This window comes from Oncorhynchus gorbuscha, linkage group LG16 (assembly GCF_021184085.1).
Source record: "Oncorhynchus gorbuscha isolate QuinsamMale2020 ecotype Even-year linkage group LG16, OgorEven_v1.0, whole genome shotgun sequence".
Taxonomy (NCBI): Eukaryota; Metazoa; Chordata; class Actinopteri; order Salmoniformes; family Salmonidae; genus Oncorhynchus; species Oncorhynchus gorbuscha.
In genome coordinates, this window is record NC_060188.1 from 34542013 (window position 1) to 34564479 (window position 22467).

General features: G+C 44.0%; 2 protein-coding genes across 3 annotated transcripts; both read right to left on the reverse strand.

Moving 5' to 3' along the window:
• Positions 1–201: 201 nt before the first annotated feature.
• On the reverse strand, positions 202–12439 carry LOC124000776. The gene is made up of 12 exons (XM_046307379.1): positions 12141–12439; positions 6699–6810; positions 6240–6333; positions 5996–6050; positions 4715–4855; positions 4306–4466; positions 2501–2599; positions 2194–2339; positions 1849–2020; positions 1601–1713; positions 1420–1504; positions 202–1329 (listed from the first exon to the last, which is right to left on the reverse strand). The coding sequence occupies exons 1-12, from the start codon at positions 12256–12258 to the stop codon at positions 1273–1275; spliced, it is 1353 nt and encodes a 450-aa protein (XP_046163335.1). The 5' UTR covers positions 12259–12439; the 3' UTR covers positions 202–1272.
• A 229-nt stretch (positions 12440–12668) lies between these two features.
• LOC124000781 (ADP-ribose pyrophosphatase, mitochondrial-like) lies at positions 12669–19130 on the reverse strand. 2 transcript variants are annotated; one of them, XM_046307385.1, is made up of 8 exons: positions 18763–19130; positions 18280–18564; positions 18067–18156; positions 17527–17613; positions 15474–15585; positions 14542–14688; positions 14134–14218; positions 12669–13892 (listed from the first exon to the last, which is right to left on the reverse strand). In XM_046307385.1, exons 1-8 carry the CDS (start codon positions 18852–18854, stop codon positions 13747–13749), a joined length of 1044 nt encoding a protein of 347 aa, XP_046163341.1. In that variant the 5' UTR covers positions 18855–19130; the 3' UTR covers positions 12669–13746. The 2 variants fall into 2 exon arrangements, with proteins under 2 accessions (XP_046163341.1, XP_046163342.1); XM_046307386.1 differs by having other exon boundaries at positions 18704–18843.
• Between the last annotated feature and the right edge of the window lie 3337 nt (positions 19131–22467).

The following is a 22467-nucleotide window of genomic DNA, read 5'->3' on the forward strand; positions in this document are numbered from 1 at the left end:
TTTTTAACCACATAAAGTGGTTTGAAAATGTGACGCTGCCTGCTCAAATCCTATTTGGGGGGGGACACTACACGCCACACAATAGGTTAACAAATGTGACATCAATTCTCACTGCACATATGGAAATAGAGGTTGGCATGGCTGATGCCAAACATGGGATCGATATTCTAAAAATTCATGACACCTGCTGAACTGAAAATATTGGTTTGTACAAACTGTGCATTTTAATTATATAATTTTGAATGAAACAGTAACAATGTAGGAAAAAAAAGTTATAGAAAAAAAAGAACAGGCTCTCGGTGTCATATCATGGTTGTTAACTGCTTGGTCAGACATCAGTACAAAGCAGCCGTTGTGCTTATTCATGAGTATCCCATTACATAGTCTTGCAGTTAGTAACAGTTGACATAATCAAGGTCAGAAAATGTGTGGAAGTGCACAATTGCAGCTTTGAACCGAACAGCAAGTAAACAGCCCTGCAAAAGTCATTTGATGCCGATTTGCTTACCGAGACACGGATTGCTGAGTTCACCTTGTACAAAAACACAGGTCCCATGTAATGTTATTGGTTTATATTGCATCATAGGTGTTTGTCTGAGCAAACAGGCACAGCTGTGGCTAACAAAAAAAACATTGAAACACATATATATAAATGCTTTGTTCAAATCATAATGTAGTTAGTGCACAGAATTCTATCATACAAAAATACCGGTCCCATGATGCCAGTGAAACACTAGTAAATGAATGAGTACCACAGAGTTGGTTTCTAAGAGCTTACTGTATCAGACATTAAAGGTGATCTGTGGTTTACAATAACATGAATGAACAGACACTGGACTGACAACACTTGGACAAGGATACATTTCCCATGTCACCCTGCGTGCGCCCGAGAGACACGTAAACTGGTGCGTTCAAGACAAGTCGGAAACTCCAACATTTTCGACTTGGAAATTCGTCATAGAAAGAGGAGGCCCAAGTTGTCTACCTGGTGGTTCATTACACTCACCTGATGTCCCAGGTCTGAATGAGTCCCTGATTAGAAGGACAAGATTAACACCAGAAGTGTTTTGGCCTTTGATGACCAACATTGAACAGCCCCCGAGTTTCCAACTTGTCATAAATGCACCATAAAGGCATGGCCTGGAAGGTAAAGCATGAACAGTTTAAACCCTACATTACATTTGGTCCTCTACAGTGGGAATGTTAAGTGGTACTTCTGTGGTTTCCTCCATTCTTTCCTTCCATCGATCCATCCCTTGCTTTTTCTATCAGTCAGTCCATATCTTGATCACCCACACTCTGGCGAAGGTATTCCTCATAGAGCTTCTTCTACAGGAAGGGAGAGATACGCTGTTAGTGGACAAGCACGCACACACACACACGCTCACACACACACACACACACACACACCCACACTACCTTCTTAGTCTTTACCACCTCCTGCACATAATCCAGCTTTTCCTGTAGCTGCCTCTTCTGTCGGCCAGAGAGAGTGGGCCGAGATCTGCAGAGAGAGAGAGAGATGCTTTAGGCATAATTAATTGATAACTGGTGGTACTTGAACAAGATCCCGCAGTTTGAGAGTGTGCTCAGCTCTTACCTGAAGGAGAAGCGGGCAAGGATGAGGAGTAGGAAGGAGAGGAAGATGAGTCCGCCACAACTGTAGAGCTGGTACTCCACAGACATAGAGTCAAACATTCTCACTGCAGGAGCCTGTTGGGTACAAAGGGCAAAGAGTCAAACAAACACTAAAACTTCCCCCACTCCGTCTCACACACACGACCATGGTCAGATTAACACCCCTCCCCACACCCCTTCACTCGGTCTCCCTCTTACAAATACACTGACCAGATAGAGAGAGAGGGCTTCGATGCCATCATGCCCCAGGGACATCTCTAGCAGCTCTCTGGAGAGGCTGCCCAGCACCAGGGCTGCCATCAGCATGAAGGGGACACTGAAGCCCAGAAGAGCCAACAAACAGCCCTTACAGCGCGCCCGCCGGTTACCTACACTGGTCTGCCTGAGAGACAGAAAGAGACCGAGAGAGAGAGAGAGAGATTGTTGTGTTGGAAAGGAGAGAAGATCAGTGATCTGTGCTTGTGTCATCGACAATATCCTCAGTCACTGTTTTGTCAGCAAGTTGAGAATGAGTGTAGGTGTAAAAAACACACTACGTACGCAGGCGTGTGTTACCTGTCGTGGCTGAGTGTATCTGCAATGGCCTTAGTGATGAGCTCACAGTCCTTCTCTAGTGAGTTGAGCGTGTTCTGGACAGTCTGGTTGATGGTCTTCTCGATGGTGCGACATGCCTCCTCAATCTGGTTCACACAGCGACTGGGCTGGGGTTGGGACAAGCAGGTGGAAGTGAAGTTCAAAACATACGTACGTAGTATACATACATTTGATTTATGGCCGCTAGGATTGTCCCAAGATTGCCCAGGTTGGCACATCCAGTGACTTTCAGGTGCAGTGTACAAAAAAAGGTGGGTGCGGTGGCTACCTTGTTGGGGTTGGGGACATAGATGGTAGGCATGTCAAAGCCACACTTGTTGAGTCCCGGCCGCTTGCACAGCTCCTGGACGATCTGCATCATCACCCTCTGAAACAGCCATTCGCATGACAGGGAGATTAGTTGATGTCATAAACTAAACCAGAAATGTCAAGCAGCAACCCCCCCCCCTCTTATACACTACTGCTACGATGTTGTTATCTATGCATAGTCACTTTAATAACTCTACCTACATGTACAAATGACCTCAACTAACCGGTGCCCCCGCACATAGACTCTGTACCATTACCCCCCTGTGTATAGTCTTGCTATTGTTATTTTACTGCTGCACTTTAACTACTTGTTACTTTTATTTCTTATCCTTATCCATATTTTTTTAAACTGCATTGTTGGTTAGGGGTTCGTAAGTAAGTAAATGTGACTAATAACATTTGACTGCACAACTCTGCCAGGACCTAATATCAAGGGAGACAAGTTTTTTAGTACGATATCTCGACACATTGATGAAAATAATCACGGCCTCAACCTTCAAGCTGCATACTGGACCCTATTCCAACTGGACCCTATTCCAACTAAACTACTGAAAGAGCTGCTTCTTGTGCTTGGCCCTAAGACTCATCTCTTCAGTGGGTCCTATGATTGAGTGTAGTCTGGCCCAGGAGTGTGAAGGTGAACGGAAAGGCTCTGAAGCAACGAACCGCCCTTGCTGTCTCTGCCTGGCCGGTTCCCCTCTCACCACTGGGATTCTCTGCCTCTAACCCTATTACAGGGGCTGAGTCACTGGCATACTGGTGCTCTTCCATGCCGTCCCTAGGAGGGGTGCGTCACTTGAGTGGGTTGAGTCACTGACGTGATCTTCCTGTCTGGGTTGGCGCCCCCCCCTTGGGTTGTGCTGTGGCAGAGATCTTTGTGGGCTATACCCGGCCTCGTCTCAGGATGGTAAGTTGGTGGTTGAAGATATCCCTCTAGTGGTGTGGGGGATGTGCTTTGGCAAAGTGGGTGGGGTTATATCCTGCCTGTTTGACCCTGTCCGGGGGTATAGTCGGACGGGACCACAGTGTCTGCTGACCCCTCCTGTCTCAGCCTCCAGTATTTATGCTGCAGTAGTTTGTGTGTCGGGGGCTAGGGTCAGTCTGTTATATCTGGAGTATTTCTCCTGTCTTATCCAGTGTCCTGTGTGAATTTAAGTATGCTCTCTCTAATTCTCTCTCTCGGAGGAGGACCTGAGCCCTAGGACCATGCCTCAGGACTACCTGGCATGATGACACCTTGCTGTCCCCAGTCCACCTGACCGTGCTGCTGCTCCAGTTTCAACTGTTCTGCCTGCGGCTATGGAACCCTGACCTGCTTCCCGGACGTGCTACCTGTTCAACGCTCTAGAAACAGTAGGAGCGGTAGAGATACTCTGAATGATCGGCTATGAAAAGCCAACTGACATTTACTTGATTGATTGGATTATAAAATAAAGCTGGCCAACTCCGTCCCAGCCAACTGTCAACCTTGTTGATATTGTGGATATGTATAAAGTGTGTGTAATAGGGAATTTCCAGGTGTAATAGACACAAAAGCGGTCGTTGATAAAGTTTTTATTTTTTAATCTCTAGTTTTGTATGAAACCTCCAGCAAGGAAGCAGAGAAAACCAGCGTGTCCTCGGAACGGGCACCTTTAGACTGGCACCAATACTATCAGCAGATAGGTTATGGACAGTTAAACTTCACGTTACCCTTCAGTTACCCTTCAAGTCTAGTGACCAAAAAAACCTTGCACGAACAGAATCGTGTGCGTGTGTGTGTACCTGTCTGTCCGACTCTCCCCCGGCCTCGTCGGCCTTGCTGAGGTAGAAGCGCAGACGGTCGCCGTGCTTCTCGTTGAGCTTCTCCACGATGTTGAGGGTGCGTTTGCACAGCGCCTGGCCCATGGGGTCAAAGAACACCAGGATGAGGTCACACAGCTCGCCTGGGAGGGGACAGAGACGAGCCTGTTATGTTCTGTTCAATTAGCTAGATAGAGAAATACAGAAACATGAAATACTGTAGCCATCTTTACACACAGATGGTGTGTGTGTGTGTCATGATGAAACACAGAGATGAATAAGAAAACATGCTGTAAAGTCAACAGTACCTTCACAGAATTACACACCCTACACCACACACACACACACACACACACACACACACACACAGCGCCATATTGTGGTGACCCACCCAGCCACATGATGGCCTGGTCCACATCGAAGGGGTACTTCATGTCCCCGTCCACCAGGCCAGGAGAGTCCACAAACGTCACCAAGCTGAAGCGCTTTTGCCTCGAAGTGCAGATCTCAGTACCCAGGTACTCAGACACACCTACAGGCAGAGAGAGAGAAAGAGAAATTAAAGTGATGAAAGAGTGAGTGGGTGGGAGGGGGAGAGACCTTTACTTGAATGGTATTTTCAAACATTTCACTCAGTGCTGACTAATGTTTAGAATGGGTTGTCAGAAATACAATGGTGATGACAGCATGACTATCACATCATATACAGTGGCCAGAAAAAGTATGTGAACCCTATGGAATTACCTGGACTTATGCATACATTTTCATCAAATAAAATCTGATCTGATCTTCATCTACGTCACAACAATGGACAAAGACGGTTTGCTTAAACTAATAACACGTTTTCATGTCTTTATTGAACACACCGTGTAAACATTCACAGTGCAGGGTGGGAAAAGTATATGAACCCTTGGATTTATTAACTGGTTGACCCTCCTTTGGCAGCAATAACCTCAACCAGACGTTTTTTGTAATTGCGGATCAGACCTGCACAACGGTCAGAAGGAGTTTTGGACCATTCCTCTTCACAAAACGGTTTCAGTTCAGCAATATTCTTGGGATGTCTGGTGTGAACAGCTCACAAAGGTCATGGCACAGCGTCTCAATCGGATTGAGGTCAGGACTCTGATTGGGCCACTCCCGCTGTTTAGCGTTGTAGACGCATTGTAGACTCATCAACAGAGATGATAGCATCTTCCAGAGATTTCTGTAAGTCTTTAGCTGACACTCTAGGATTCTTCTTAACCTCATTGACCATTCTGAGCTGTGCTCTTGCAGTCATCTTTGCAGGACGGCCACTCATGGGGAGAGTAGCAACAGTGCTGAAATGTATGCATTTATAGACAATTTGTCTTACTGTGGACTGATGAACATCAAGGCTTTTAGAGATACTTTTGTAACCCTTTCCAGCTTTATGCAAGTCAACAATTCTTAATCCTACGTCTTCTGAGATCTCTTTTGTTCGAGGGATGGTTCACATCAGGCAATGCTGTATTCAATAGTTTAAGCAACTCTCTGTTGTTGTGACTTAGATGAAGATCAAATCAAATTTTATTACCAATTAATGCAGAAATCCAGATAAGGGCTCACATACTTTTTACAAGGGGGTGGGGGGGTCCGGAGTCCTACTTTGACGCTGACGAATGAAGTTGAATCAACTCTGAAATCTCACCTTTGAGCTCGAGTAGAGGTTTGAAGTGTGGGTAAAGGTGCAGCGTGGCATTTCCCTAAAATACACCAAGAAACCAAGCCAAAGTTGACATTCTGCGAAAAAAACACATCCACCATACACTGTGTGAGCACTTACTCAGTTAAAAAGTCAAACCCCTCAAAGTACCTCAACGAAAGTGCATGAATTGAGGAGCAAACTGAAGTTGAAGAGGAAATTCACTCTGAACTGTACCAGCTGTACTCACAGTCAGAGACTCTCTCTTGCGGCCACTTGTGACAAAGCTGAAGCCTTGCGTCTCAATGGCCACTCCTGTGCGCTGGATGTGTTCCTCCACATACCTGAGACAGAAAGTTTACAGCAGACATTTTAACAAGCACTCTCTCTGGTATTCACGTTATACAAGGTGTATGTCCACACACACACACACACACACACACACACACACACACACACACACACACACACACACACACACACACACACACACACACACACACACACACACACACACACACACACACACACACACAAATGGACCACGGGACATAATTACAATGACTTTGAAGCAAAGGGAAGCATAGGGGACAGTAGCATCAGTGTAGGGAAAAGTCCCAGTCTCTGATGGAACACTTTTCAAAGTGCATCCTTCTCGCCACTCTTCCTGTGGCTGTCAATGGTAAACCTCGATCTGATTGAACATTACCAGTTGATGAAGGAGCTCTTGCCGGCAGAGTGGTTGCCCATCAACATGACCGTGATCTTTTTCCTGGGAGCCAGCAGAGTCACGCCAACGGACTGGGCCACTGCTACCAGCCCTAGAATGGAGACATGGAGGGATGTGATCAGGACACTTAGCCAACATGGGCTAGCTAGCTGTGATATAAATACTAGCTTTAAAAACAATTGCTCGCTGACGTGACGAGTTTCGTATAATGCCGGTTGATCAACTGTTAGTTTACTAGTATTAGCCACTAAGCTATAGCTAGCCAGCTAATCTAGCTACCACTAACTATTGCTAACAACTCCTACTGGTAGTTACGTCAAAGCGGCAATCCTTAACTGAAATATTAACAGTGTCCTCCCTGCCACGGTTTCAGTCAAATACAACCACTTGAAATCCATAGATTACGCTATGGATGCAAGGGTTCTGAGGGGGTTCGACTGTTGAACTAAGCTCAGGCATTTATACGTTATATTCTTCATGAATCAATGGGTAGCTACATACCATTCATCTATAAGCAACTAAGGTGCCCCCCACACAAAAAAAATGACCAATGACCAATGGGTAAAATCATTTGTTAATTCTGTATTTAATCATCTAAAATCAAAATGTTCCAAACCTAATTTCTTGATCATAATCCGTTCAAAGGGCCCCCAAAGTGACTCCTCTTATCAACTGTGCACAAGAATGTCCTCTGTTTTGTCTTAGGAATTCAGTATTGTCTGTGTTGGTCTTGCCAACCCCCATTTTCATACCTCTGAGAAGCAAAGGTAACACCATCTGGCTCTGATACACTATATACACATTCTTGGCAGTAGAATGACCTTACTGAAGAGCTCAGTGACTTTCAACATGGCATCCTATCCAACAAGTCAGTTAATCAAATTTCTGCCTCTGCTCGAACTGCCCCGGTCAATTGTAAGTGCTGTTATTGTGAAGTGGAAACATCTAGGAGCAACAACGGCTCAGCCGCAAAGTGGTAGGCCACAGAAGCGACAGGACGGGCCGCGGAGTGCTGAAGTGCGTAGCGAGTAAAAATCGCCTGTCCTCGGTTGCAACACTCACTACAGAGTTCTAATCTGCCTCTGGAAGCAACTTCAGCCCAATAATTGTTAGTCGGGAGCATCATGAAATGGGTTTCCATGGCCGAGCAGCCGTACACAAGCCTAAGATCCCCATACGCAATGCCAAGAGTCGGCTGGAGTGGTGTAAAGCTCACCGTCATTGGAGCAGTGGAAAAGCGTTCTCTGGAGTGATTAATAACGGTTCACCATCTGGCAGTCCGACAGACAAATCTGGGTTTGGCGGATGCCAGGAGAATGATACCTGCCTGAATTCATAGTACCAACTGTAAAGTTTGGTGGATGAATGGTCTGGGGCTGATTTTCATGATTTTCTTGAAAATGTTTAGTTCCAGTGAAGGGAAATATTAAATCTTGAATAGGAAGGTCAACCGCAAGCCAGGCCTCATCGCCCAACATCAGTGCCAGACCTCACTAATGCTCGTGGCTGAATGGAAGCAAGCAAAGAATGCCTTGTAATTCTTGTTAATTCCTTGTAACTTAAGCTTTAGGCCTTGTACATGAATCCATTCATTTTACAAAGTAATTTAATACACTTGTATTTAGAATTCTATTCTTTATTTCCCATTACTGTTACTCAAGTCTCCATGCATATTCCTATGTATACTATGGGGCCAGATAAAGATAATTTAATGGGATAATTGCTTAGTCTTATTACGTGTCGCACTGTGAGGTATATAAACTCAGCAAAAAATAAAACGGCCTCTCACTGTCATCTGTGTTTATTTCAAGAAAACTTCACGTGTAAATATTTGCATGAACATAAGATTAAACAACAGACAAACTGAACAAGTTACACAGGCATATAACTAACAGAAATGGAATATTGTGTCCCTGAACAAAAGGGGGGAGGGGGCAAAATAAAAAGTAACAGTCAGTATCTGGTCTGGCCACCAGCTGCATTAAGTACTGCAGTGAGTCTCCTCCTCATGGACTGCACCAGATTTGCCCGTTCTTGCTGTGAGAATGTTACCCTGCAAGTTCCCGGACATTTCTGGGGGGAGTGGCCCTAGCCCTCACCCTCCGATCAAACAGGTCCCAGACCTGCTCAATGGGATTGAGATCCGGGCTCTTCGCTGGCCATGGCAGAACACTGACATTCCTGCCTTGCAGGAAAGCCTGCAGGAAGGGTACCACATGAGGGAGGAGGTCTACCCTGTAATGCTCAGCTTTGAGATTGCCTGCAATGACAACAAGCTCAGTCCGATGATGCTGTGACACACCACCCCAGACCATGACGGACCCTCCACCTCGATCCAGCTCCAGAGTACAGGCCTCAGTGTAATGCTCATTCTTTCGACGAAAAACGCAAATCCGACCATCACCCCCTGGTGAGACAAAACCGCGACTCGTCAGGGAAGAGCACTGTCTTATCCAGCGACGGTGGGTTTGTGCCCGTAGGTGACGTTGTTGCCGGTGATGTCTGGTGAGGACCTGCCTTACAACAGGCCTACAAGTCCTCAGTCCAACCTCTCTCAGCCTATTGTGGACAGTCTGAGCACTGATGGAGGGATTGTGGGTTCCTGGTGTAACTCAGGCTGTTGTTGTTGCCATCCTGTACCTGTCCCAAAGGTGTGATGTTCAGATGTACCGATTCTGTGCAGGTGTTTTTACACATGGTCTGCCCCTGCGAGGATGATCAGCTGTCCATCCTGTCTCCCTGTAGCGATGTCTTAGGCGTCTCACAGTACAGAGATTGCAATTTATTGCCCTGGCCACATCTGCTGTCCTCATGCCTCCTTGCAGCATGCCTAAGGCACATTCACACAGATGAGCAGGGACTCTGGGCATCTTTCTTTTGGTGTTTTTCAGTAGTCAGTAGAAAGGCCTCTTTAGTGTCCCAAGTTTTCATAACTGTGACCTTAATTGCCTACCCCTCTGTAAGCTATTAGTGTCTTAATGACCGTTCCACAGGTTCATGTTCATTAATTGTTTATGGTTCATTGAACAAGCATGGGAAACTATGTTTAAACCCTTTACAATGAAGATCTGTGAAGTTATTTGGATTTTTACGAATTACCTTTGAAAGACAGGGTCCTGAAAAAGGGACATTTCATTTTTTGCTGAGTTTATAATATACTGCATATTCAAATATTACTGCCCACTACAAACATTACTGGAGTTTTTATCTCGGTAGGATGGCCAGAATTAGGGTGACAAACAATGGAGGTCAGGGGGGGGGAATGATTTTTTTTTAAAGTGGCAAAATAAAATACATTTAAATTTGTCTCACGAGCGCTCAACATTGTCATGTTGTAGCTGAGAGAATATTTGTTTTTAGTTTCCCCTGTCATTGCAAATCGTCCATTGGTTGTTTAAGGGAAGGGGGGGGGGGATTGCGCTCACTGTGGTTGCCACATTGAGACATTGCTATGGAGTTAAGTTGTTCAGCCCTCAGGGGAACCCTAACGGGCCTGGTGCCCCAAGCAGTTGCCTGCCGGGCCTGTTCACAAGCTGCACGTCTGGTTCTGTGGATCTGAATGTACAACGTGCGTGTAGTCTGCAGCACAATAATAAGCATGTTTTGGAAATGATAGGAAAATGACAGGCATATCCGAATTCCACAGTTCACGTGCGTATTGAACCGTAGGGGGGCGGACCGAACCATTTGACAACATACTGTGTACCGTTGCATCCCTTGTATGCATGGATAATAAAACAGAGTAGCAGCAGAGTAAAAATTTGGGTGGGAAATAGTCCGGATAGCCATTTGATTAGCTGTTCAGGAATCTGAGGACCCATGCCAAATCTTTTCAGTCTCCCGAGGGAAAATAGGCGTTGTTGTGCCCTCTTCACAACTGTCTTGGTGTGTTCCGACCATGATAGTTTGTTGGTGATGTGGACACCAAGGAACTTGAAGCTCAACCTGCTCCATTACAGCCCCGTCGATGAGAATGGGGGCGTGTTCGGCCCTCCTTTTCCTGTAGTCCACAATCATCTCCTTTGTCTTGATCAAGTTGAAGGAGAGGTTATCCTGGCACCACATGGCCAGGTCTCTGACCTCCTCCCTATAGGCTGTCTCATCGTTTTCGGTGACCACTGTTGTGTCGTCAGCAAACTTAATGATTGTGTTGGAGTCATGCTTGGCAATGCAATCATGGGTGAACAGGGAGTACGACATCGTTGATGCACTGATGAAATCAGTGAATGATGTAGTGTACTCCTCAATGCCAACTGAAGAATCCCAGAACATATTCCAGTCTGCGCTTGAAATGCAGTCTTGTAGCTAAGCATCTTCGTCATCTGACCACTTCCTTATTGAGAGAGTCACTGTTACTTCCTGTTTTTGATTGTAAGCAGGAGGATAGAGTTATGGTCAGATGGAGGGAGAACTTTGTACGTGTCTGTGGAGTAAAGGTGGTCTAGAGTTTTTTTCCCTCTGGTTGCACATTTAACATGCTGGTAGAAATGAGGTAAAACAGATTTACGTTTCCCTGCATCAAAGTCCTCGGCCACTATGAGCGCACGTTTTGGTTCATGTCAATGCAGAGCCCTCCACATAGTAAACCAATTTGAGAGGTACACAGCGAGCTCAATTTGGCCTCTGGAGGCTATGCAATTACGTCACACCATCCACACCGCTTTCTTATCAAGCATAAATTGTCTCTTGTCCATAGGATATAGTGTATTTGTCATTTTAGAGAACTATCGATTTAACAAAATGTGTGATTAACACAAATTAATATATTTGATGTGATTTAATTAATCCATTAAACACATGTAATTTTAACATTCTGTGCCAGATAGAACCTTATGGCTGAACCCAGATTAAAAACAATGAACACAATAACATATTTGGGGGCCAGGGCTAAACCAGAGTTTGGCTTTGGGGAAACCTTGCCTATAGCCACCGGTTATGTTGCTTATGCCTGGAGCCAGCTCTGCTCAGAACTATGCTTCGTGAAGATGGGCCCTTATAGTCCCAACGTCTGATTTGTCTTCGTAAGCATGCATTTTATGTATGCTTATGTATGCATTTTATAACAAACATTTGAACACTATATAGCTGACATGGTACAAATCTGTCGTTCTGCCCCTGAGCAAGACAGTTAGCCCACTGTTCCCCGGGCGCCGATGACGTGGATGTCGATTAAGGCAGCCCCCGCACCTTTCTGATTCAGATGGGTTAGGTTAAATGGGTGACACATTTCAGTTGTACAACTATGAATCCCTCTTCCCTTTCAACGTAATGCTAGCTAGCTACTAGCTAACGCGTTAGTCAGAATCAATGAGTCATACCAAATATAGCTAGCTAAACATACAGGCTGAATGACATTCCGACAGCAAATGTTGATATCTTCATTAAATCTTCATTTGATGAGACATTAGCTAGCTAACTCACCACTGTCGGCATCGATGTACAATTGATGACAGTCTCGTAAAATGCGCTCATCGCAAGACACACTTCCAGACAACGAGTCGGCATTTGCCGCGATTCGGCTCTTGATTTTCCCAGACATTGCAAAACGTTAATCTAAACGTATCAATGAAAATAACAAATGTTGCTTTAAACTATAAAGGTATTAACTAGCTACTCATGAAATTTCAGATTGATCTAAAAAAAATACCCCTCTTCTTACTCATTCTAAGTTTAAATCACCCCGGTCGGTAGTAAAGGAACGTAGGAGCCACGTAGTCAACTAGAATACGCAAAGCCTTTCGGGTACTGTAGTTCCTGGTTGTCCTTTTTCTTTGGTATCATGTCGTTTGCACATGCATCTACTGTGCAGTTGTATGTGGTCAGTCATGTTACGTTTTGTAATACAAAATCAAATGAAAGAATTGCACCACCAACTAACCCTACACACATATACCAAAATATATTTGTTTACATAACGCTTGGCTTCATCACAAACCAAATAGACTGATATTGTTTAAAATGCCTTTATTTTTTGATCACGGCATTTTTAATTGAAGCAAAAGCTAAACTCAGACGCGTTTTGGCATCATGGCCTTGGTCAAGGAGTAACAAAGAAACAATGAGAGCATCTTCTTCTTTTGAGCAAACCAGGTTCCCATCAGCCCTGATTACAGAGTGGTTACACATGAGTCATTGGTGGACACCACAAAGTAAACAGCAATAGGTAATACACATTCTAAATATATATATCAAAACACATATTAAGATTAGAAGCATTAGAGATCTAAGTGGTTCTTACCTTGAATATGGAAGGACACGTATTTCTCACCATTTCTGTAAGGGTCAATAGTTTGCTAAAACTACTTTGTGGTGTGTTTTTAGCCCTATTACCATTTTCTATGTTTTGTGGTTCATAGTTGTTGCGATCTAGTGAGCTTTGTAGTATGGCACTTCTCACTATATATGTTTCTGTCCTTCCATATTTAATTGTTCATTTGTTGTGGTTGTTGTTGATGCTGTTTTGCATCTCTACTTACACATCATCATCTGCACATCTATCACTCCAGTGTTAATGCTAAATTTGAATTACTTCGCCTCTATGTCCTATTTATCGCCTTACCTCCCTAACCTTACTACATTTGCACACACTGTACATAGACTTTTCTATTGTGTTATTGACTGTACGTTTGTTCATCCCGCGTGTAACTCTGTTGTTTTTGTCGTACTGCTTTGCTTTATCTTGGCCAGGTCGCCGTTGTAAATGAGAACTTGTTCTCAACTCGCCTACCTGGTTAAATAATGGTGAAATAAAAAGGCCATAACTACTTAAGACCTTTCTACTGCTTTGTGTATATATATATTTATACTGTATATTACCTATTGCTTTTCACTGTTTACTATATGGTATGTGGTTACTCTGTAACTACTCCCTCTAATCAGGGCTGATGGGAACATGATTTGTTCAAAAGAAGACATGCTCTCATTGTTTCGTTACTCCCTGACCAAGGCCACGATGCCAAAACATAGTGATAATGCTGCAGGGCTTTGCTCCGGCCAATCCTCTTGAACGTGAGGACAGTTTCCTTGGTTACCAGTGAGCATGCCTCTCCTTGGCGACCACCTCCAAAAACTGGGAGTGGCTTGCATAGAGGGATAGGACGGAGTCAAGGTCGATCCAGTGGACTTGCCCAGCATCATCGCCCGCTTGCAACGGGAGCTCGCTCACACTGTTACCTAGGTAACCAGAGCAAAAAAATCTACATTTCAGAGAACTGCAACGTGTGTACAAATAAAGAGCAGAATGGGGAAAAATGTACAGGATAAGGAAACATGTTGCATGCTATTCTGCTGTGAGAAGAGCCAAATCTTCATGGTTTTCATTGAATTTAGTCAACATTTTTCCTGCATAGATAAGACTGCCTTAATTTGTTGTTGATCAGGGTCTATAATATCATAAGACTAATCATTGATTTACCTGTATCATCATGGAAGTTGACAGCAACCGTTTCCATCCAAGAGTTGTCATTATTTCTTGGGTCATCTACATAGCCCTTATAAACCTGAGAAGTAGATGAAGTAGATGAGAGAGAGAGAGAGAGAGAGAGAGAGAGAGAGAGAGAGAGAGAGAGAGAGAGAGAGAGAGAGAGAGAGAGAGAGAGAGAGAGAGAGAGAGAGAGAGAGAGAGAGAGAGAGAGAGAGAGAGAGAGAGAGAGAGAGAGAGAGAGAGAGACAGAGAGAGAGAGAGAGAGAGAGAGAGAGAGAGAGAGAGAGAGAGAGAGAGAGAGAGAGAGAGAGAGAGAGAACAAGTGTTTTATGTCATCTACACAAACAAATACAAAATGAAAATAAATATATGAGGATAAATTATTTCAAGCCTGCTGACCTCCAGACCCGGCGAGTTGAACAGCTGAGTGATGCGCTCGTGGATCCGCTCTCTGTCCTGGGGGGAAGCTGCCAGGGAGTTCAGAGCCTCCTCAGAGAACTCACGCTGCAGGGTGAGGGACACCAGCTCCCCCGGGTCTACCATACCCTACACACTCAAACACACGTCATCGTCCATAAGAATACAGTGAGGTGTAGAGCCATGGTTGACGCCCTATGTTCCCATGAAGGCCAAGATGATACAGATGTTCAGAGCAGGTGAGGAAGAGGAGGGAGTAGCAGGTGAGAGAGGAGGAAATAGCTTTTTTTTGGTATTATTATGAATAATTATTTTTTACCTTTATTTCACTAGGCAAGTCGGTTAATAACAAATTATTATTTACAATGACGGCCTACCAAAAGGCCTCCTGCAGGGAAGGGCTGGGATTAAAATTACAATTAAATACTACAGGACAAAACACACATCAGGACAAGAGAGACACCACAACATAAAGATAGACCTAAGACAACAGAATACCATGGCAGCAAACATGACAACACAGCATGGTAGCAACACAACATGACAACAACATGGTAGCAACACAACATGGCAGCAGCACAAAACATAGTACAAACATTATGGCACAGACAACAGCACAAAGGGCAAGAAGGTGGAGACAACAATACATCACGCGAAGCAGCCACAACTGTCAGTAAGAGTGTCCATGATTGAGTCTTTGAATGAAGAGATGGAGATAAAACTGTCCAGTTTCAGTGTTTGTTGCAGCTCGTTCCAGTCGCTAGCTGCAGCGAACTGAAAAGACGAGTGACCCAGGGATGTGTGTGCTTTGGGGACCTATAACAGAATGTGACTGGCAGAACGGGTGTTGTATGTGGAGGATGAGGGTTAGACAGATGAGGGAGGAAGGAAGGAGTTTAAAGAATCCCACTGACCCCTGGGATGGCCCATTCCCCACAGTCTCTCCTCTTGATGGACACAAACTGCAAAACTGGCAGTTTGGACACTGGGTGTGACACTTGCTGTCCAGCTGAGTCTCTCTTCCACCTGTAGGGCGGTGACACATACAGTAACGACAGGTTAAACTACGGAAACTACAGTACCCAAATCTACCCCTAACTCCATAGGCCAGGGGTATTCAACTCTGACCCTACGAGGTCCGTAGTCTTGTTTTTTTTGTTCTACCTGATAATTAATTACACATCCGGTGTCCCTGGTCTAAATCATTAATTGCACACACATGATTAGAGGGGAACAATGAAAAAAATGCAGTGGCACGGGCTTCGAGGTCCAGAGTTGAGGGTCATAGGCGCTTCTGAGAGAGATGTACAGTTGAAGTCGGAAGTTTACATACACTTAGGTTGGAGTCATTAAAACTCATTTTTCAACCACTCCACAAATTTCTTGTTAACAAACTATAGTTTCAGCTAGGACATCTACTTTGTGCATGACACAAGTAACTTTTCCAAAAATGGTTTACAGACAGATTATTTAACTTACAATTCACTGTATCACAATTCAAGTGGGCCAGAAGTTTACATACACTATGTTGACTGTGCCTTTAAACAACTTGGAAAATTCCAGAAGATGATGTCATGGCTTTAGAAGCCTCTGATAGGCTAATTGACATCATTTGAGTCAATTGGAGGTGTACCTGTGGATGAATTTCAAGGCCTACCTTCAAACACAGTGCCTCTTTGCTTGACATCACGGGAAAATCAAAAGAAATCAGCCAAGAACTCAGAAAAAAAATTGTAGACCTCCACAAGTCTGGTTCATCCTTGGGAGCAATTTCCAAATGCCTGAAGGTACCACATTCATCTGTACGAACAATAGTACGCAAGTATAAACACCATGGGACCACGCAGCCGTCACACCGCTCAGGAAAGAGATGCGTTCTGTCTCCTAGAGATGAACGTATTTCGGTGTGAAAAGTGCAAATCAATCCCAGAACAACAGCAAAGGACCTTGTGAAGATGCTGGAGGAAACAGGTACAAAAGTATCTATATCCACAGTAAAACGAGTCCTATATCGACATAACCTGAAAGGCAGCTCAGCAAGGAAGAGGCCGCTCAGCAAGGAAGAAGCCACTGCTCCAAACCTCCATAAAAAAGGCAGACTACGTTTTGCAACTGCACATGGGGATAAAAGTCGTACACTTTGGAGAAATGTCATCTGGTCTGATGAAACAAAAACAGAACTGTTTGGCCATAATGACCATTGTTATGTTTGGAGGAAAAAGGGAGAGGCTTGCAAGCCGAAGAACACCATCCCAACCGTGAAGCATGGCGGTGGCAGCATCATGTTGTGGGGATGCTTTGATGCAGGAGGGACTGGTGCACTTCACAAAATAGATGACATCATGAGGGAGGAAAATTATGTGGATATATTGAAGCAACATCTCATTGTAGTGGCCATCACAAAGCCCTGACCTCAATCCCATAGAAAATTTGAGGGCAGCAGTGACAAAGTGTGTGTGAGCAAGGAGGTCTACAAACCTGACTCAGTTACACCAGCTCTGTCAGGAGGAATGGGCCAAAATTCACACAACTTTGTGGATGGCTACCCAAAACGTTTGACCCAAGTTAAACAATTTAAAGGCATTGCTACCAAATACTAATTGAGTGTATATAAACTTCTGACCCACTGGGAATGTGATGAAAGAAATAAAAGCTGAAATAAATTCTCTCTACTATTATTCTGACATTTCACATTCTTAAAATAAAGTGGTTATCCTAACTGACCTAAAACCGTTAATTATTACTAGGGTTAAATTCCAGGAATTGTGAAAAACTGAGTTTAAATGTATTTGGCTAAGGTGTATGTAAACTTCCGATTTCAAAAGTATATCTTTCCCTAGGGGGTAGGGGTGGCCAACATTGGGCACAGGAGTTGGTTTGACTTTAAAGAGAGTTTGTGGGAAGGTTAGGTTATCTGAAAAGTAGATGCATAGCTTAAGAGATGATGGAATAAAGTGGGAAAGTTACCTGGTAACAATGGGATCTGCTGCATGATTGGGTCCCCATCGTCCCAGTAAACCTCTCCCAGTCAAACCAGTGCGGCCGTGAGGATTTCTACAGGAGGACAAGAGTTAGCTTACGTATGATGAATTGCTACACATTCAATTATTTAAAATTGATATGAGGTCATATACATGTAGAACTCATGTATATGTACATGTACATGTAGCAAAACACTACTTAGTAACATGCTGCAGAATGGTAGCTTATCATTGGCTAGTCAATGCTTGAATAGGGTCACCCATTTGCCACAGTTGCTTCTGACAGCTCATGTCAAGTAGGCATTATGTTGGAGATTGTAAAGATACACTCAGCAAGATGACATCAGCTTCAACAGAATTCAAATCTATGAATGAATTTCTTGGAGATTTCCACAATTTGAGACAACAAATGGCATCCTTGGCATATTTGAATGCAGTTGACGTTGTCTGTAAGTAGGAAGATGTGTATTATGGTGTAATCTTGCTGAGGATCCCCATTGTAGAACTGTGTTGGATGAAGGCTCACAGTGGCATGCCTTGTTCCACTCTGTAGTCTCCCTCGTGACTCCGCCTGTCCACATTGCCATCCAGAGCGTTAAACCGCGGGGAGAAAGACCTGTGAAATAATACAACATTGTAAAAATACTTAATAATCATCAATAATGAACTAATCAGTTATAGCCACATTTCAGTAAAACAGATGAGAAATTTAATTTGAAACCCTCTCTCTCTCACTCACCTGATGTCCTGATCGGCCCATACAGGCTTGATGAGCACAGATGGGGCAGTGTAGCCCACTGGTTTGTACTGGGGCCAATCAGTATTCCAGTCAACTTTGTCATCAGGCACTGGGAACCGGTGTGTCTCTGAGCCGGGGTACTTTGGGCACCTGGCCTTGTTGTGAGGGGCCGAGCAGGGCATGGTGAAGACACTGGGCGGTAGCACACACAGACTACAGCCACTGGTACTGAGGCTTTTACTAACTTTGCCAATAAACTGGTCAGGAGAGAACGAGGTGAGAGGCCTGGGGAGGGAGAGAGAGATTTAACATCTAAAAGTAACATTTTAAGTAATCTTAGCATTCTATGACGATAGTAAACATAAAACAGGGAGTAGCTACAATGCAGAGAAAAAGGCAGAAGGTGAAAATAACAGATAACTACCTAATGATACGAATAGAATGATCATAGGTCTCCAAAATGACTCCAGTAAGATTCCATACCTGATTCCTGAGGTGCAGAGGCAAAATGGAAATCCTAAAAGGCTAAGTGCTATTCGAATCGGCCCAACCCAGTTCCGTCCCACTCGTATCATAACCAGTCAGTCAACACAGTACAGGCCTGTATACACATTTATAATGCTGCAGTAACCAGGAAATACAGAAAGTCCGCTGCTATGCTTTTTTTTTTTAAAGAGCGCACTGAATCGTATATGAATATTTCAGTGTTGTTGCGGACGGCGCAATCATAAATTATTTTGAAGCTGCCTTTGCTCATATGATTCGATGTTTAATTCAGTTTCAACACACTGTACCACAGATACACCACAGCCTTTCGTTTCCAATGTGACAGATGAGTCACAGTGGGCAGAACAAACAAGGGGGCGGGGGGCAGAGCCAAGCACAAGCTAGCGAGTTCCTATTGTCGCGTTCTAGCAGGTATTTGCATATTTCTGCTTAGGGAACTCCTACTCTGTGAAGTGCGCGTGTAAAATCAAACGTTTTATCGATGAGAAAATTAGCACAACGTCTGCCAAAATCCATCTCGTTCCATCTTCTCCCACTGCCGGACACTTGGCTGCCTATCATCACCATATGTGGTAGTGAGTGGATACCCGGATGCTTCACACCTAAAGGTCTGGTGAAATATCTTGCTCATTGTTCTATATGTGACTGTACTGTCTTTAGTTTCAACCCGTGTTTCTGCTTCCGCATGTCGTCATAACGTGATCGGCTAGTCTGCACTTTGATCACAAATAAAACAATTAAGCCAGATGTCTCACCGGATGTATGAATCTGAAGCATCCGGTTAGCATTTCCACTTGGTGGCGTAGACACGAGAGGGATCAGAGAGGAAGAGAGGCCCAACTCGGCGGAAAATCTGTCTCCCTCCAGCAGGTGGCGTTTTTCATTGTTTCGCACACCAAGCAGGTTTAGTATGGAGGTCAATGAGTGTCAAATTTGGTCCCCAAATAGTGTATGTCTTATTTGCTACATGAGGTTTATCTGATCAAATAGAAGTTTCGTAATGCTTAAGTTGTTACAAGTGTACTAATATAAGTAGGACATGTGACATCCCGGCAAATTTGAGGGAAAAAAAACACTTTATATTAGAGTTGTCTCAAGATGGCTATGCATATTCATGGCATGAGGCTAGTAACATAGAATCTCTCTCCATTGAATACAGGCGGTTCATGTCAACAACCCTCATCAAATATTTAAAAAAGGATTGCAATAATGAGACGTATCCACCAATCCAATGAAAGGACAGCTAGACAGCCCACCGCCTTGTTGTTAGGGTGGAGAAACATGTATCTTGTCAGTTTATCCATAATCTTCGGTGGGATACAGATTTGAGGAAAGAGAAGGAACACGAGACGGATTTGAGGGGAAAAAAGGAACACGAGACGGACGGAGGAGGTTCGATGACGTGAAAGCGTAAGAATGGCGCTGTTAAGATCAGAGATTCGTCTCCTGAGTTTACACCTTCGTTCAAGGTGTACATACCTACATCTCCTGTTTTCAAACGAAGTAATATGACTTATAGTGTTTGTGACGCTTGCCGTTTGGTGAGACGTAGACCCGGTGGCAATGGCAAGACTGAGAATACCTTGTTTGTCTTGTAGAGCTTTGATACAGAGTTACCTCCTGATAAGCTCAGGTAATGTTATATTTGCTATTCTGTGAGGGCCTATGTTTCGAACCCGCTTCGGGGCTTTAGGTGCCAAGGATTCGGACATGTTGCAGCAGTGTGTAGAAGGGAGATCCCACAATGTGAGAAATGTGCAGGAGGGTATAGTCAGAGGGAGTATACAGTTGGGATAGAGAAAGCACATTGTGTCAACTGTGGGGGTGCCCGTGCAGCTGGGAATCTGAAGTGAGAGAGAGACAGGTTGAGATTGCCAGAGTCCGATTGGGGAAGAAGGTTTCCTAAGCTGAGGCAGTGAAGAGAGTAGAGGATAGCCCAAGGGTGAGTGGGTCGACTGGGAGGCCCACAGTGAGTAGGCCTGAAGAGAGAGAGAGAGCCAGAGAGGATGAATTATAGTAAGGTTAAATGTCTTGCTTTTATAGCCATTGTGATCAACTGCACTGCACTGATGGAGCGGAAATCACAGAAGATAGATGTGGTAGTTGCAGCAGCAGAGAAATATTATGGTGTGAGACATTTTAGTGCAGAAGATCTACAGGAAGTTTTGAGAGAAGGGGTTCCATCCTCCCAGGCCGACTGCCTGGTGTAGGATCGTTTAGGGCCAAAGTAGTGGGATGGGGTGGTGGGTTTTTGGGGAAAGCGTATAGGTGCAGGGTAAGATGGCGTGGCAATTAAGTTCCTCCCATTCCCCTTAGCCCTGTATTTATTTAGTATTTTTTTGTCACAATGTGGAATGCACATTCTGAACTGAAAAAGGTCGGCAATATGCCAAAAAGCTTCTAGTCTTTCCCAGACATTCACAAGAAGAAGAAGGCATTTCCACTCACCACCGAATATGGTGATGAGAGGATGCCCAGTGACCGGCAGTGGGAGAAGATGGAGTGAGATGGATTTTGTCCGACATTCTGCTAATTTTCTCATCAATAAAACATTTGATCTCGATACAGTTTTTTGTTCCCAAAACTATAATCTGTTACAAACAGAGTGGACTACGTTTTGTAGATTTTACCCTTTGCAAAAGTAAAAAATAAAAAAAATAAAATGGTGTTCTGTAGGAGTTGCAAGGGTGAATTGAGTTATTGCACATGCATACTTCAAAGAGTAGGAGTTCCTTAACGGAAATATGCAAACACATGCTAGAACGCGCCAATAGGATTTTGCTAGTTCGTGCTTGGCTCTGCTCACCTCTTTTCTTGTTCTGCCCACTATGATTAATTTGCTCCCATTTGAAACAACCCAGTGGAAGCGACGGTTAATATTATACCTCAGTTTTCTATCTTTGCCTAGTTATAAAAATCTTTATTTTGATCCCAAATCATTGTCTGCTTAGTCCCCTACCCTCCCTCCCAGTCATGACTAGAAGGGATCCGGCTTTTGTCAAATGAATGTCAAAAGTTTTTTGTTGTTGTTGCATTTTAGCTAACCATAACCCTTTTCCTAACCTGAACATAACCCTCCTAACCTGCTATGTTAATTCTCCTAACCTGCTGCATAAATTCTCCTAACCTGCTACAAAATGTCAAATCTGATGTTAATTTGACAAAAGCTTCTAGCCATGACCCATCCTCCCAAGCACTTGTGACAGACATTCCTACCTAAGCAATAGGTTGCTTACAAAATTCCCTCTCGTTTTTTTCAGCACTGAGCAAATTTCAGGTCTGCTGCTGAAATTTTGTAAATTATATTACAAATTTTGAGGTAGGCTATATGATCACACCGATAGTAGATCTGTTGTTGTATTACTCGTGATTTTTTTTAATATCTTTTTTTATTGAACCTTTATTTAACTAGGCAAGTCAGTTAAGAACAAATTATTATTTACAATGACGGCCTACCAAAGGGCAAAAGGCCTCCTGCGGGTACGGGGCCCTGGGATTAAAAATAAATATAATATAAACATAGGACAAAACACACATCACAAGAAGAAAGACAACACAACTCTACAGAAAGAGAAACCTAAGACAACAGCACAGCATGGTAGCAACACAACGTAACAACAACATGGTAGCAACACAACATTGGAGCAGCACAAAAATGGCGCTGACAGAGATGTTCGCCTC